At 29.7% G+C, this 17,350-nt stretch overlaps 2 protein-coding genes across 2 annotated transcripts in view; both read left to right on the top strand.

The window, feature by feature from the left end:
- The window catches only part of LOC131843615 (uncharacterized), an 82,001-nt gene that overhangs the window by 50,789 nt on the left and 13,862 nt on the right, over nt 1–17,350 (top strand). Inside the window, 6 exon segments of the mRNA XM_059192287.1 lie at nt 135–345; nt 480–544; nt 742–888; nt 2,694–2,900; nt 3,523–3,711; nt 4,018–4,215. Of these exon segments, the coding sequence (XP_059048270.1) occupies nt 135–345; nt 480–544; nt 742–888; nt 2,694–2,900; nt 3,523–3,711; nt 4,018–4,215 (1,017 nt within the window).
- LOC131843690 (antichymotrypsin-2-like) lies at nt 9,057–15,491 on the top strand. Its single transcript, XM_059192381.1, has 11 exons — nt 9,057–9,124; nt 9,996–10,198; nt 10,823–11,011; nt 11,585–11,688; nt 12,106–12,252; nt 12,506–12,709; nt 12,834–12,932; nt 13,051–13,191; nt 13,700–13,909; nt 14,459–14,603; nt 15,361–15,491. Exons 1-11 carry the CDS (start codon nt 9,057–9,059, stop codon nt 15,489–15,491), a joined length of 1,641 nt encoding a protein of 546 aa, XP_059048364.1.

The following is a 17,350-nucleotide window of genomic DNA, read 5'->3' as shown; positions in this document are numbered from 1 at the left end:
CATTCCGATTACATCAGTAAATAAAATACTTTATTTTCATTGTGCGTTATGGATTTAAATGACCTAATTTTTTTACGTGAATTTTATTAATTATACTAAATGAGATAATCATAAGACTCATTGATTTGTTATAGCTACATGTGAAGGACGGAATGAAGTATATGATTCATGTCCATCGGTCTGTCAACTGCAGACTTGTGATTCAATAGGCAAGGCCTACAGTTGTCCTTCTATACCTGATGATCCATCTTCAGTACCTGGATATTGCAAACCAGCTTGTAGATGTAAACCTAATTACTTTAGAAATCTAGACAATGAATGTGTAACAGTGCAAGAATGCTGTGAGTATTATTATTATTATTTTATTATATACTTTATAGAATTATAAAAAGAAATCATTGTATACTATTACCTTTTTTCACGCGGCCTATAATAATTTTCTAAATATCTCCATATATTACAAGTAATTGTATATATAGACTGCACAGAATACCGTATTCACGAGGCTGTGAATTCGATCGAAATGCTTTCTACTTGGAATGTTTTTTTGAAACGAAATACTTAAATATATAAATATTTTTATAAAATAATGTATTTGTCTAAAATGAAAAGTAAAATATTCTTTCTTTATTAAATTTCTTAATTCCACTATATATTATGTATATAATTGAATATTTGTATAAATAAATATGTTTATTTTAGCAAAATGCAATGGGACTAATGAAGTGTATGACGAACAGCCAACGATCTGTCCCCCGCAGACCTGCGACAGTATCGGCAAGAGTTATTCATGTCCATCTCAGACGGTGTCATCAAAAGGAGCTTGTGTTTGCCGTAATGGTTACCTTAGAAATGATACTGGAGTATGTATTCCTAAGGAAGATTGTCGTAAGTATCAACTTAATAAAATATATTTTTATATATTCATGTGTTTAGTTACATCCATCTTGGTGGACTACAGTCGTTGTAAATTTCTTGAATCAGTGAATGTAATCTTCATTTTCTTCATGCATTATGCATTATGGCCTTAATTTACGTAATTTTTACTAAATGAATTTTATTAATTATACTAAACTACCGACCCGCCTCGGCTTAGCATGGGTACAATGCTGATATTAAATATCCATACCCTAGAATGTCCTTATAAATAACATTTACAGCTTTTTTGTCATTAGACAATATAAACAAACATGTTTTGGTTAGCGCGCCGCACCGGCCGGGCTGGTACGGCCGCGCTGCACCGCTATGTGCACCTGCATTTTAAATCTGTAATATCTTTGGATATATTCGTTTAAATTACATGCTGTACAGGGCCATATTGAACTATATTAAATGGACAATATATTTAAGGTACTTAATTGGACAGAATTTAATGCTGTATTGTTTAAAATCACTTCATAAATAAGCTTTTTTACCCGTAAACTGTAAAGGATAAAAAATGGTTATTGGGGTTCATCCTTAAGAGATAGACATTTACCATCTTGAACTCTTTTGTTGACCTTATTAAGGTGTACAAACTGTAGTACATTATTTTGATATATCTCGTGGGGTTCAGCCAACGTTTGCAATGTAAGCGCAAGTAAATATCTACGTGATAAAATGTTCTTTTGTAGTCAAATATTCATAGACTAATTAGACAATCTTAATAAATTAAGAAGTAGGTAAATACATGTTTACCTAATGGTAAACATGTATTTAAGTATGTTTACGCAGTAAAGTGAAGTTATCGATAAATATTTTAATCGCGGTTATTTTTTTTAAATTTACCTACATAAATAAATAGAGATGAAATTCTTTAACATTAAAAATGCATATTTTTTGTAATCCATACATTAATTAGCTCAAAAAAAAGTGTAATAATTGTTCTTATGTTTTTCCAATTTTTTGTATTTTTAAAAGTTTTTTAAAAATACAAAGAATTGAAAAAACATAAGGACAATTATTAGATTTAAATGTTAAATAAAACAGTTCCTTTGCAAAAAAGCTTACTATAAAATTAAAGAATTCGTTAACGATAATAATGTTTTTATAGAATAACTTTTAATCCATAGCATTGACAATATTATCTGATTACACTAATAATGAGTGCGTAGCGATTTCTATGTTGATTATCGCATGCCTCTTACTTGTTATACTGTAATTATTTACATAAAAAACATCTATTAAAAGAGCAACACTCAAGTTTCTTGCTCATTCTTCTTGTGATGAATCTGCATTCCGAATGAGTGGTAGAATCAAAATATGACTATTCAAAAAAGCTTGTAATGAGTTTATTTGAATAAATATTATTTCTATTTCTATTTAATGAAAAACAAATGACGGAAGCTAATAAAAAAATAAATTAAGTGTATATCATTTGACACAATAGATCCAGTCACCGAATTCCGATTTCTACGTATACACTATACATATTAGCCAACATTATAATCATTGTCATTATCAAATAAAGGTATATCTATCTTAGGACGTATCCTCTACTATTAAGTGAACTAAGCTTCTAACATATATAATACAGTTTATGAAGTACTATATATTGTATCAAATTACAAAATGTTCTATTATAGGATAGTGTCAGCATTAATATAATAATATATTAATATTCTTGTTAATATCTTAATACAGACTATGAACGTGATCTTATCAGTTATCTGTAAAATCTAGTAAATGATTTCAATCCGTTGTTTTTATTACAGCTACATGTTCAGGACAGAACGAGGTATACGATTCATGTCCTTCAATCTGTCCACCACAAACTTGTGAGGCTATAGGCAAGGTTTATCCGTGTCCTTTGATTCCAACAAATAGAACTGACATCGCTGGTTATTGCAACCCGTCTTGTCGATGTAAAACTGGTTATTACAGAAATCTAATCAACCAATGTATATCTAAGGACGACTGCTGTGAGTACAATATGAGACTTATATGCACAGTTTAAGTATATCTAATATATAAAATTCTCGTATCACAGTTTTCTTGTTTATACTCCTCCGAAATGACTAGACCGATTTTTTAATGAAATTTTATATGTATATTCAGTTGAGAATAGATTTATAACAAATTTTTATATCCCTAAGTATTAAGGCTGGTAAAACTTAAAAAAAAATCGTAAATTTTTTTTATTTGAATTTTCTATTACGTGGCATTAAAAATACATATTGCTTTAAATTTTCATCGTTCTACCACCAGCTCCTATTTTTTAGTAGCGATTTTAATTTATATGGCAAAACAACGCTTGCAAGGACAGCTAGTTTTTTATATAATGGGAATGGCAAGCCAACTAACTATCCACCCGATAGTAAGTGGTAACGTAGTTTTTAATATGACAACAAGGACAAAACCTCATCTTGTGACTGTTGCTTCTTTGTCAGGCGACTCGAATCAAAACTCTATTTTGTTCATTTTTGTTTCTATTTCCTGCGATTCGTAAATTCACGTCATATTCCTGAAGATTCGTTTTTTTCGATTCAGACAGGCATACTTTCGTGTTTATTATATTAAGACGAATATATTTTTATATTTCAGTGAAATGTACTGGACCTCATGAATATTTCTCTTGTGGCAGTGCTTGTGATAATGTTTGTGCTACTATAAAAAGACAGAACCAAACCCACTGCCCGATCATTAACATCACCTGCAACAAAAAATGTTACTGTGAGAAGGGTTATGCTCGGGATGCTAACAATACCTGTATACCTATCGACCAGTGTGAAGGTACCTTTTTTAACTTAATTATTCCATATATTTGATAATATTACATAGGACTAAATACCAATTATCAATTCTGAATTTATTTTGAAAATTGTCTCATAAAAGTTATGACTTCCATGTATCATCACTTAGCTATTCGTTGTCATTCCAGAGAATAGAAAAGTAAAACGAGATGAATGTCGCTCTTTTTTTCGATTTAACGCTGAACTCAGTTTCCTTGAACCTACTTGTACTACGATTGGTGAAATCTAGCCTAAGATGTCATGATTCTTTACTCTGTATTATATCTAAATTATTATATCCTTTTAGATCAAGTTTGTGGAAGAAATGAAGTATATTCTAATTGTTCGAATGGTTTATGCAAATTTCAATACTGTTACCAATACGGGGATCCCATAATGTTTTGCCCGAAATTTAACACAAGTAATTGCAAAGGAGGTTGCATATGTAGAGATGACTATTTGAGAGATTGTAATGGGGTTTGCATACCTCAAGAGCAATGTCCAGGTAATTAGCAAGAGAATAGTAATATTAATAAATATGTTAATACAGATATATTTTGTATCACTATTATTATATTAATTTAAAATATTTACATAATATATAGTGGAGTAAAGATTCCTTCATATTTGTATGAACAGTTACTACGACATCAACAACAACAACAACAACAGCAGCGCCAACAGATGGAGACGGTGAAGAGCGTTTGTTTCTGGGCAATGTTAAATTTACTCTTCAGTTTTTATACGTTAGTATTTTTTATTTACGTTATAGTTTATAGTTCTTTAAACAACGGCAATACGGCAAACAAGTTGACATGATGCCCGTAGTAGCACAAATGCGTTGCCCTTCTGGAGGACTAAAATGTTAATGCTTATATACCTTGTAATTTCACTCTTGCACCGAAAAACATATTAGTAAGCGTGATATAATCTAATATAATTATAATTATATTGTGATAAGATTTATTCAAGACATAATTTTCATTTATTACATGATTTACAAAGATATTATATTTAGAGATAAATGTTAATACTGATCCTCATGCTTCATGCGCTAGTCTTGCTACTGTGACAGCGTTATGAATCAGTGGCGGTTTTCGTTTGCGCTGGAAAATAAAATAAACTAATATAAGAATTATTCTGCAGATATTCTTTTATTGTGTTTTTTATAACAAAAATCTACTTAATTAATTTACGCGTAAAACGTTATAGTCCTAGCAGACGACCTCGGTAGTCTAGTGATTTAGCACACCGCTTTACTTCGGTTCAATTCGTCGCACGGTACAAACATTTGTATTCACGAATGTTTGTACCGTGGGATGAATCGAACTCGAAATGTATGAATGAAATATGATTGAAGTCGAAATCTATGTATATTATGAATGTACTACCCCTAACAATACATTAAATATTTTTATTCGCAGGAACTTATTCTAAAGAACCCACTAAGCAGCATAGTGACGTCGCCGTTCTCTATTTTGATTCCTTTAGCGGAGTTAGCTCTTTATACTGATCCCGGAAATTCTTATAACCAACTAATCAACACGCTCAATTTGAATAACAAGAATGAGGTATAATAATATTTTCTATAATATTATTACTTTTATGAATTTTCTGCTTGACTGATTAAATTTGAAATGATAATAGATGAGTAATTATAACACTAGATGTGTATATGTTCACGTAGATTTCTTTACAAATGGCATCGTTTCTTCTTTTATACAATTATATATATATATAATTCAACCCTATTTTTTTTATTTTATTGGGTTGTTTGGGCTATTGTCAGATGTTTTTAGCATCTGTAGCACTGCGACCTACATAGCATCTATTGTGCTCGCCCTTTTTCAAAGCTCGCTACCTAGACCCGTCAGGGTCTCAACCCTACTAATGTAGATTTTTATATTTTTTTTAAGATTCGAAATGTATTCTCGGAACTTATAACATCGTTGACTTCCCAAGAAGATGCAATATTGGACTTGGCCGCGAAAATTTATGTGAATGAAGATTACCAGCTTACTGACAACTTTAAAAATGACTCCCGTGATGTATTTGGTGCTGAGGCAGAAAATATCAATTTTAATCAACCTGATCAAGCTGCTGATACTATTAATGCATGGGTTTGTATTGATAATAGTCTGATTACCTATACCCAGTAGTATAGATACTGTAAACATGTGTTTTGTTTATTCCTAAATCTGTTTATAATATTGATTATTTTTTAGGTGGAAGAAGAAACCAGAGATCTTATAAAAGATCTTGTAACTCCCGATATGTTCAACAGTGATACACGTGTAGTCTTGACCAACGTCATCTATTTCCTGGTAAATATTATAATTTTGACAATAATGTATGATAATACGACAATGCCATTACAATTACAAGTTAGACAAATATTAATTAATTGAATATTGTTTATAATAATAAATTCACAGGGAAATTGGGATTCAAAATTTAATCCGAACGATACTGTAGATGATGATTTTCACATAAACAATAACCAAACTGTTCAAGTACCGATGATGTATCAAAACAGAAGGTTTCCATATGCAGAAAGTGAAGAACTTAATACTAAGGTAAACATATTATATATAAAAACAGATTATCGCGTTACCATATTTTACTTAATCCTATATTTAATTTATAAATATATATATAATATATTAAGAATTTATAAAAAGCATAGAAAATTAGACTACATGTTCTATAATGAAAGTTCGTTTTATTACGGAATCGAATTGAAATGTGTTTAATATATCTATTGCAGATACTGGAGATGACATATAAAGGAGGAAACTTCTCTTATGTAGCTTTTCTACCAAATGACATAGAAGGCTACAATGCATTGGCAGAAAAACTTAGAGATCCCAATGTGTTCAATGCTGCTCTTGATTCATTGAAGTACGAATCCTGTGACCTTTACATACCAAGACATGAAATAACTACCAGCATTAATTTAGTAGATCTTCTTCAAACGGTAAATGTTATTAAAGTAAATAATTAGGTATTTAAAAATTTAATTAAGTGTATTAAATATTTTTATGTTTATATTAATAGGTCAACATTACCGATATATTCAAAGGTAGCACAGCAGATTTTAGTGGAATTTTGACAAACAATGAAGAACTGGTGGTAACAGGTGGTATACAGAAGGCCAATATAAAATTCGACGAAACAGGAACTGAAGCAGCGGCCGCAAATGGTATGAGTAATCTACGATATTAGTATTAATTATACGAATCTTTGAATACTACGTATAATGGTAACCAAATGAAGTAACGTGAAAAGTAATAGGTATTACAAAATACATTTTGACATAGTGTAGGTTTTGAATAGTAAATAAAATCGAGAATTAAGATTTCATATTTAATTAAAATCGAGTAATTAACAATAGTAGTCATATAACAATATTTCTTTTAAAAAACTATTTTCGTTTCTTTATAATCTATTAATTAATATTAATATCTTTTTTGTAACATTTAATATTATTACGTATAAAATGTTTTTTTCAGCAATAACCAGTTCCGCAGCAGGAGTTAGTGTAGCTGAAATTACATACACATTTAAAGTCGATCATCCTATCATATATTTCCTGTTGTTCCAAAGGACTCCGTTATTCTGCGGTGTTTATGCTGGAAACTAAGAAGTACCAAACATAATAACAACTTCAATAAAATATCGTAATGTGATATTTAAAAAAAAAACATTTATGAAACATAATAAAGGATTTATAATTTATTCTATTAATGATTTTTGTATATAACTGATATTTACAATAAATAATTATAATTTTGGCATTTTATTTCATATTTAATTAGTTATACGGTTTATTTTCGTAAACTGACTCGATTGAAGATCCACTAACTCCCCATACAAACTTTTAATCATATCCATCAATGCTAGTCCTGTAAAGTGCAAAAAATATTTTATTGGCCTACTGGAGGTTGGTATATTGTCATAGTTTGCACTGCATTGCATGGACAATATGTTGTTTTTAGTGCTTTGACATACTGGCATTATTGATAATTCTAAATATTTGGAAAAATTACCCTAGCAAAATGTTATCGTGATAATATGTAAACTGTACTTATTATTGTTTGTACTCCTTTATTGAGTAAAAAGTTTTCAATTTGCAGTATATTGTTTTCTTCAACTGCCTTTCTACCTTTTTTTATAAACAATTACCTGGTAGATAATTAATAAAGGTATTAAGAATACAATAATGGCCTATGAAGAGATAAGCTAAAGTTAATCATTATAATAATTTAATATATCTATGTCCATTGTTAAACATGGATTGTAAATTTAAGTAACATAATAAAAAAATAGTCTTGATCCACCCACATCAATTCAGCTTTCGTAATCTCCTAACATTCTCTGTAAAACAAATTTGAAAAAAAAAGAATTGGTCTAATAATACAGCGATATCTCTCATTGTTTGAAGTCGTATGAAAGTTTATAAAATATTTAATTTTATCTAGCTATCGGCATAGTACTGTTAATTTTGGAAATCATATGTCTTGTGTATAAATCAGTCCGTTGACGTATTATACTAACTTAAATCTAGGAAGTGAAGTAATTATTCTCCTAGAATATTTATTATATATTCTAACATATTTATTACAAGACAGTGCAGTGTACGAACGTTATATGAGCTGTATATTATACGTCACACACGTAAATACAAGGAAAAAAGACGAGTTACGTAGAATTGATTTACCTTTCTTGATTTATGTATTTTGTTCGGTTCTACTATATTATCTTAATACAAAATACGCTACATGTTATACCTTATGTATTTTAAATTTGGATTATAAAATGGAAAATTATGTCATACTAAAATTATTAATTTAAGTATGAAACATACAGGAAGAATAGAATATGTCCAGTTTATCAATTCACTTTACTACCGCTTATTTAGATAAACAAACATACCACAATGGTTTACTTTATATGCTAAGTATAAAAAACTGTTTATGGAAAGTATTTTTATTCTTGACACGTGACTACCTACTTGAGGATTAACTGAGGTGTAGTAATATTGCCACAGTTGTTTGAAATAACAGTATTAATTACTTAAATGTCACCTCTACTACATTAATAGATAAGCATTCATCACCTTGGCAAATTGTACTAATACGTTACAATTTATATCGCTTTATACAAGTGTCAATTTAATTATTACATTTTTTATTGTTACTAAAAAGAATACATACGTAAGACAAATTAAGTTGAAATGAATATTGCTTTTTAATTAATGTGTATTGTTTTAACAAGTGTACGAAGGTTGTCTATAAAAGAGGTAGTCATCCTTGATGTATAGCCAGAAGGAATTTGTTTGTGATAATGTTGAAGTTAGTATTGTTTGTAGCATATGCAATTTGTGTGGTCTTTGTGGTGTCAACGACAGGTATGTAAAACATTTTGTTTATAAAACCATTAGCATATATTCTTTAGTGATTTATTGTTTATTTTTTATACTTATAGAGCTTAGTGTCTAGCCTAGTAGTTACTTTCAAATTCAAATAGTCGTACGATCGACTTTACTAGGCACCAAAAATGTCATCTTATATTCCTGACTTACTCTCTAGTAATGGAAACGCCGATAAAAAATAAACAAAATTTATTCGAGAGACAGCGGTTGACTTACGTCATACCATGTTTTATTCAAAATACCCCGAAATGTATGCATATCAAATGTTGCGTTCACAATAAGGCTGACAGTTCACAATGGCTGTGGCTACCGTTTCTGGGATAAAAATCCTGTATATTATTATTATAATTACCATCATTTCAGCCACTACTAGGTCAAGCAGTTCCTCATCTAGCTCGTCACATGCTTCATCAAACTCCACCTATACTGACGATGACGATGGTGGAAACAGTATAGGTAAGTATTCCTCTAAATTTATTATATTTTAGTTATTACATTTTCTCTATTCACATTTATAATAATATTAAAAAAAATAATCAGTGCAGAAAATTTTAATACAATATTTTCATTGTTTTTTAAATTGAAATGAACATCTACTTCATTAATTACTAGCGAACCGCTCAAAGGATAAATTATTATAGAGATACCTAATTTGTTACAAAACTAAAATATATGCCATATTAAAGGCTAAAGAGTACGCTTTTTATACGTGAAAGATTTTTTCAAACATTTCAGTCTTTGAGTATTCATTACAAACATACGAATATATAGAATTTTATTCTGTCCATATAATATTACTTCAGACTAGATTGAATTATTTTTTAACATATACAGATTAATATTTCAGACAGATGTAGAGGACAAAACGAAATATATGATACGTGCCCCCCAGTTTGCCCACCGCAAACTTGTGAGGCTATAGGCAAGACCTATTATTGTCCTCTTATTCCGGTAAATAAGACCGCAATAGCCGGATATTGCAAACCGGCTTGTAGATGTAAACCCGGTTATTATAGAAATCTAATCAACCAATGTATATCCAAGAATGATTGCTGTAAGTATTATTTTATTCTTATTTTTTACTTTATAAAGATATTGATTATATTAAGTTTGCAAGTAGTGACTGAAGGTAGATTTTTACAGTTTGAACTTTTTTTTAAATTAATATTAATGCTTACTTTATTTAGATATAGAATGTATATCTTTAGACCATGTATACCTGTATTTTTTTTATAATTAAGTAGCTATAGTAAAGGTATTTAGTACTTAAACATTATCTAATACCTAAAAATTTCGTCTTTATACTCCTCCGTAACGACTTGATTTTAATGAAATTTTATACGTATATTTAGTATGTCTTCGAATAGGTTTATAACTAATTTTTATACCCTTAAGTGTTAAGGGTGAGTCACCCCAAACAAATTTTTTATTAATTTTTTGACAAATTATTTTATTCCTATTGTTTTATTCTTGCATTAAAAATACATACGGCCTTCAATTTTCACCCTTACCTAAATTACCCTACCTAAAGTACCCTTACTTAAATTTATATAGCAGAACAACGTTTGGCAGTAGTATTTTATACTTTTGTGATGGAAATGCTATAATTTCAATAGCTTTAATATTAACTTGTTTATTTCAATTAAATAAAATAAATTACTAAAATATTTTTTTACAGTAAAATGTACAGGACCACATGAATATTTTTCATGTGGTGTTGCTTGTGACAATGTTTGTGCTACAATAAAGGAACAGAACCAAACCAACTGCCCGATCATTAACAAAACTTGCAATAAAAAATGTTATTGTGAGGAGGGTTATGCTCGGAATGCTAACAACACCTGTATACCTATTGATCAGTGTGAAGGTACCCATTTACGAACTTGATAACTAATAAACAAATTAAACTAAGGTTCTGAATACATTTTGTTGACTACACTACTTTGTCCTATTTTAATTGTATCATCAAATCAAAAATAATTTATCATTTTTCTATTTTCGTCAAGTCTAAACCACAAAACGTTTCTTTTTATTAATCAAAATCAAAATATAGAAATAATAATAAATATATGTGCATATTTAGCTAAAAAACGCTATACATGTTAATAAATAATTTAAATAAATAATTTAAATTTAAAAGTTTGTGGAAAAAATGAGGTATACTCTAATTGTTCGAATGGTTTATGTAAATATCAATATTGTTACCAATGTGGATATCCCGTAATGTATTGTCCAAGATTTAATGTAACAAATTGCAAAGGAGGTTGTATATGTAGAAATCAATATTTGATAGACCAATGGAATTTGTATACCTTGAAAGAAATGTCCAGGTACAAAAATAATTAAATACGATAATAGTCGTTTAATACATTATTCATTAGACTAGTCAATTGAACGTTTTATAGAATGTGTACTGTTATGTACTTTATTATGTCTCTAGAAGCCTGTACTACTACCACAACAACCGTAGCACCAACAGAAAATGACGATGTTCAAGATCAATTGGTACAAGGAAATGTGGATTTCACTGTAAATTTTCTATATGTTAGTAGCTGTTTTGCTAAATATTCCTTTTTGGTCAATAGAAAAATTAAATAATATTATTTACTTGTTTACACGAGATACTTTAATAGTATGCAACCTGTAAACAGATACAACGAAAAATATTTTAAAATAGGCAATGAAATTTATATCCTTAGAAAAGAAATTCAAGTTACATTTTATTTATTCATTACTGCTAACTCAATCTGACTACTAGACCTGTCTCTCAGTCTGGAGCAGCTAGCAGCTGCCAAACATTATCAATACTTTGGAAATTTTGTATATATTGAAAAAAAATACAAAACATCACTTGGAAGGGGGGGGGGATAAATGGGAGAAATGTTGACAGAAAACAAAAATCTGCTCACTCTCTTGTAATATTAGTATAGAGTATGGAGTTAATTTATCTTTTCATTTCAGGAATTAATCCAAAAGAATCCATTAACCAGCGTAGTAATGTCGCCGTTTTCTGTTCTGATTCCTTTAGCGGAATTAGCTCTTTATACGGAAGCTGGAAATTCTTACAGTCAACTAATGAATGTACTCAATCTTAAAAGCAAGGATGCGGTACTGTAATATTTTTTAATACTTCAACTTTATATAGGTATATTTTATAATTAGGAACGCAGTCTAATATAAAATATACCATTCCAGAATAGAAATGTTTAGCTTATTTTCTAATACGCAGTGTATATAAATGATAAATAAATTACAGTAAAAATAAATTTCAGTAATAATAATAATAATCTATAGTATACTATCGGTAGCGGGGAAATCCCGAGTATTGTAAAATTTAATGTATTGTTATATTGTTTTTTAGATTCGAAGTGTATTCCCTCAGCTTATAACTTCACTAAAGGCCCAACAAGAAGCTATATTAGATTTGGCTGCAAAAATTTATGTGAACGAGAATTTCCAGCTTACTGAGAATTTTGCTAACGACACACGTGATGTCTTCGGTGCTGAAGCAGAAAATATTGACTTTAGTCAACCCGAACAAGCTGCCGACACTATTAATGCTTGGGTATGTATAGAGAATTAACATATTTTGTTCCTAATGTATATGTATTATAGTGTTTATAACATTTTTCTTTCAAGATAATGTATATATTCTTATAATTAATATATATGTAATTTTATAATTTCAGGTAGAAGAAGAAACAAGAGGTCTTATAAAAGATCTCGTAGCTCCCAGTATGTTTAGCGCCTACACACGATTGGTTCTAACAAATGTTATCTATTTCTTGGTAAATATCTTATGTACTCGAATAATAATATATGTACATGTAATTTTAATTAATATGTAAACTATTAATATAAAATAATTTTAATACCTAATTTTAACACATTATTTTGAATTTACAGGGAAATTGGGAACAACAATTCAATCCGAACGATACTAATAGTGATGATTTTCATATTAGTAATAACCAAACTCTTCAAGTCCCAATGATGTTTCAAAAAGGTGTTTTTAATTATGCAGAAAGTGAAGATCTAAATTGTAAGGTAAGACTTATTAAGGTATAAGATAATTGAGTGCTTGTATAAAGAGAGAAAGTATTTATTATATAGAGTCAACACTGTATAAATAAGTATACTTATAATGTAAAATTAATTAATTTTAAATAATGCATTGGTAAAACTTATCGCTCATGAAATTCTCAGGAAGAGAAAAACAAGGTCACATTGACGACTTTGTTTTATTGCTGACCTCAACAATGCTGAAATTGGCTATATTATATGTATCCTATACTATATTATATATAAATTAATATGTATATTTGTATTGTTAAATAGAAACATAGTCTAAGATAGATTAGCCTAGCCTCAGATTAGATTGGACTAGTCTAAGAATAATTTAAATCTATTTTGTAAATAAATGTTTAAAATAGACGATAAATTTAATTAAAAAAATGATGTCGATCGAAGCTGAACTCACTTATTGAAGTTGTGCAGTAATATGTATATAACTGAAAAGTAAAGGTAAATGTACATAATGTATTTCTTGTTGTAGATACTGGAGATTCCATATAAAGGAGGAAACTTCTCGTATGTAGCTTTCCTACCTAATGACATAGAAGGCTATAACGCACTGGCAGAAAAACTTAGAGATACCAATGTATTTAATGCTGCTCTTGATTCATTGGAGGAAAAACTCTGTTACCTTTATATACCAAGACATGAAATAAGTACAAACATAAACTTAGTTGAAGTTCTCCAAGCGGTAAGATCTTTTTTTTATGTAACCTTGATAGTGGTAACCTTTGTTTATATGCACAACAGCCACGAGAATCGCTGTTCCCATATTTAAGATGTTGCCTCCGTATCCTGAAAATTCACTGTAAGTCTTATAAAGCATACTTTAGCGACAGAATTAGTTGAGACAAAGCTGCCCATGCAGAGAACATTCTACAAAATCTCCGTCTAGTAAATAGCATTATTATATATGCAGTTATTATTCGACACAGATAGCGGTTTAGGAATAGCGGTTTAGTATTCCGTTTTACTTCCGATAGTCGCGGTTTCGGTTCCTCGCTCGATGCAAACATTTGTATTCATTTCTATGATCTCACAGAACATAGGAAACACCACGACCAATACAATCAGTCTGGGTGTTACTTGCAAATATATCATGATTGTAGTTCGCTCAGTTTTTTAGTTATACTAGAAAACTGAGCTTACACTGCCTTAGCTTAGTTTGGGAATATATGGTGCTATGTGAATTATACAGACATATTATTATTTAAATTTAACAGTATACTCATATTGATAGGTCAATGTCACTGATATATTTGATACCAGCAAAGCAGACTTAAGAGGAATATTAACAAATAATGAACAACTAGGTGTATCAGCTGCTATACAGAAAGCCATTATAAAATTCGATGAAACAGGAACCGAGGCAGCGGCTGCGAATGGTACGTATAGTTTTATATATCTAAGATAATACACTGTAGAAATGTTTGTCTGTTTTCAAGTAGAAATTATATAAAGATATTACTACAGTTTATTATAAATAATAAGTAGAGCTTGTCCAATATAATTAATAATTCATGTCGAGACATAATTTGTATGAACACTTTAACTTACTAATAATGATAATAATTATAACGCCTACAGAAAAATATTACCAAAAAGAAATTTCTATATATTATTGCTCGCAGATCCTGAAATCCCTGGATCTAGTTGGTGATAAGATAATACTTTATTTACTTAATAAACGTTTTTCTTCACTGAGTTTTATTCGATACTAAAAAATAACATACAATCAATATTTATTTTTTTAAACCTACTAGATTAGCCTGTGGTTAAAACACCATATGACAGAAATATTTAATGTAAATGAAAGTACATACAAGCTGACAGTCCCCCTTATGGTGAGTGGCATCCGTCGTCTGTATCGTACATGCACAGCACTACGAATGTCATGTTATCAAGTGACGCCTGCGATACCACTCTAGAGTTGCCATTCCGGATGATCAAGGTGTCATACGTTTTATCCTGTAATATCACTGCTTATCACATCTTTCGACTAAAATTTTTATAATATTTTAGTATCTGATGTAGGTGAGACAGAACTGCCATTGCAGATAACTTTTTACAATTTACCTCCGGTAATTGTCTTATGTTAAATAAAAAATAGTTTTAATATATTAACATTAATATTTTTTACAGCATTAGTTGTGGGCACAACGTCAGTGTCACAACCTCAAACTATATACACCTTCAAGGTGGATCATCCTATAATATACTTCCTGTTGCTCGAAAAAAATCCATTATTCTGCGGCGTTTATGCTGGAAACTGAATGGTGCTCTACTATATCGATTCAAGAAATAAAATATGTATAATATTAATTTATTATGTATTATTTTCATTTGCATCCAAACAAGTATTTAGATATTGTTTACAATAATGTGTATTTACGTTAATAATATATATTAATACTTTGGCATGTTACTTTCAATACGTACCTAAAATAAAATTGATATCTAGTAATATTTTACTCACATGGCTTTTAGAGAATACAAATATTGCGAACATTTAGTTTTAGAAATGAATACGTGCATCTATGTACGTTTCCTCTAAATAATTTGGGAACGATGTATGATATTAGTAATAAAAAGTACAATATTATTGTATGAAAGTAGTGTAATATGATAATAAAATTAATTTTATGTAGAAAGTAAAAATTTGTAACTTTTCATATAGTTTGAGATTTTATAATTCTCATTGAATATTATTCCTATATATTATGGTTTTAGAAAATACAACTCAATCTATACAATTACATGTATGTTGAATTCCGAGTTAATTAATCGAAATTTGCATTTAATTGCGCTAGATCTACTCCCGTAAGTAGAACACTGCCTTTTTTGGTAAGTGAATATGTAGAAACATAAAAGAAACAGCTTGTGATACTCTTGTAATAATAATAGCTGATCCGGCAAACCTTGTTTTGCCACATAAATTATTTCTGGATAGTGACATCATTATAACCTCAGGATATAAAAAATATTCTCAGACCCACCAAATATATGTCAAAGCTTTTATAAAAAAATATCAAGTAGTTTCGCAGGAGATTGATGATAGTATTTTTATATTGTACTAGCTGTACCCGCGACTTCGTACGCGTGCATTTTAACTTTATGTTTCTAAAATAAGTAGCCTATATTACTCCTTATTAAATTAGCTACGAACCTAAAAAAGTTTCGTCAAAATCGGTCCAGTCATTTCAGAGATTAACCGGAAGAAACAGACAGAGAGACAAAAAATATAAAAAAATATTTTGGTGGTGAATATAAATATAGTACAAATACCATATTTATATTCATATGCATGTAGTAAAAAACTGTTATTTCAATATTACAAACAGACACTACAATTTTATTTATATGTATAGATTACATTATAAAGAGAGCGGATTTTGTCAATTATATCCATAATATATAACTCCAGGACCGCTGCACTGACTTGCGAAATGCTTTCACTGTTTGACTTAATTAATATCTACTGTTTAAATTAATTATAATTAAAAAGTTACATACTTTATATATTATATAAATTTTTGTTGTTATTAGTACTTGGTGTAACACGGGCGGGCAAAAGCATGGATAAAAAGTTAAAAGTTAATTAACTGTTAGATAATAACTACTTTATTGTTTTCTAATTATTACCAATATCTATAAATATAGATAAACAGGCATATATACCTATCCTGTCTATATGTACATATAAACATGTAGGTTTAATAGGAAAGTTTATACTGACATCATAAAAAATAATTTCAATAGAATAAAACACCACCGCTTAAAGACAAGGCAGTATGATACACCCATGTTTAGTATTAAGTACGCAAGAATCATAGTCAATATTATGATATTTTGGGGCAGTAAAGTCCTCGAGTGGCAACCACGGACCGGAAGACGCAGCGTGGGAAGGCCTCCAGCAAGGTGGACCTACGATCTGGTCAAGATCGCTGGAAGGCATTGGATGCGAGCAGCGCAGCACCGATCGTCGTGGAGATCTTTGGGGGAGGCCTATGTCCAGCAGTGGACGTCTTCCGGGCTGCGATGATGATGATGATGATGATTATGATATTGAGTATGATTTTATGCATGACAACCTATTTCTCATTACTGACCATACTGTTGTTTGTCAAGTATA

The sequence above is a fragment of the Achroia grisella genome, unplaced genomic scaffold, assembly GCF_030625045.1.
Source record: "Achroia grisella isolate CSIRO2021 unplaced genomic scaffold, CSIRO_AGI_Agris_v1 utg327, whole genome shotgun sequence".
Lineage (NCBI taxonomy): Eukaryota > Metazoa > Arthropoda > Insecta > Lepidoptera > Pyralidae > Achroia > Achroia grisella.
The sequence above is the reverse complement of the archived record's forward strand: the minus strand, read 5'-3'. Positions and strand labels throughout refer to the sequence as shown.

What these genes read in the sequence shown, in the direction of transcription:
- LOC131843690 (XM_059192381.1), top strand. Translation starts at nt 9,057, where the DNA reads ATGTTGAAGTTAGTATTGTTTGTAGCATATGCAATTTGTGTGGTCTTT. An exon ending in CCGACACTATTAATGCTTGG is followed by an intron (nt 12,710 to 12,833) that starts GTATGTATAGAG and finishes TTATAATTTCAG; the next exon opens with GTAGAAGAAGAAACAAGAGG. An exon ending in CAAATGTTATCTATTTCTTG is followed by an intron (nt 12,933 to 13,050) that starts GTAAATATCTTA and finishes TTGAATTTACAG; the next exon opens with GGAAATTGGGAACAACAATT.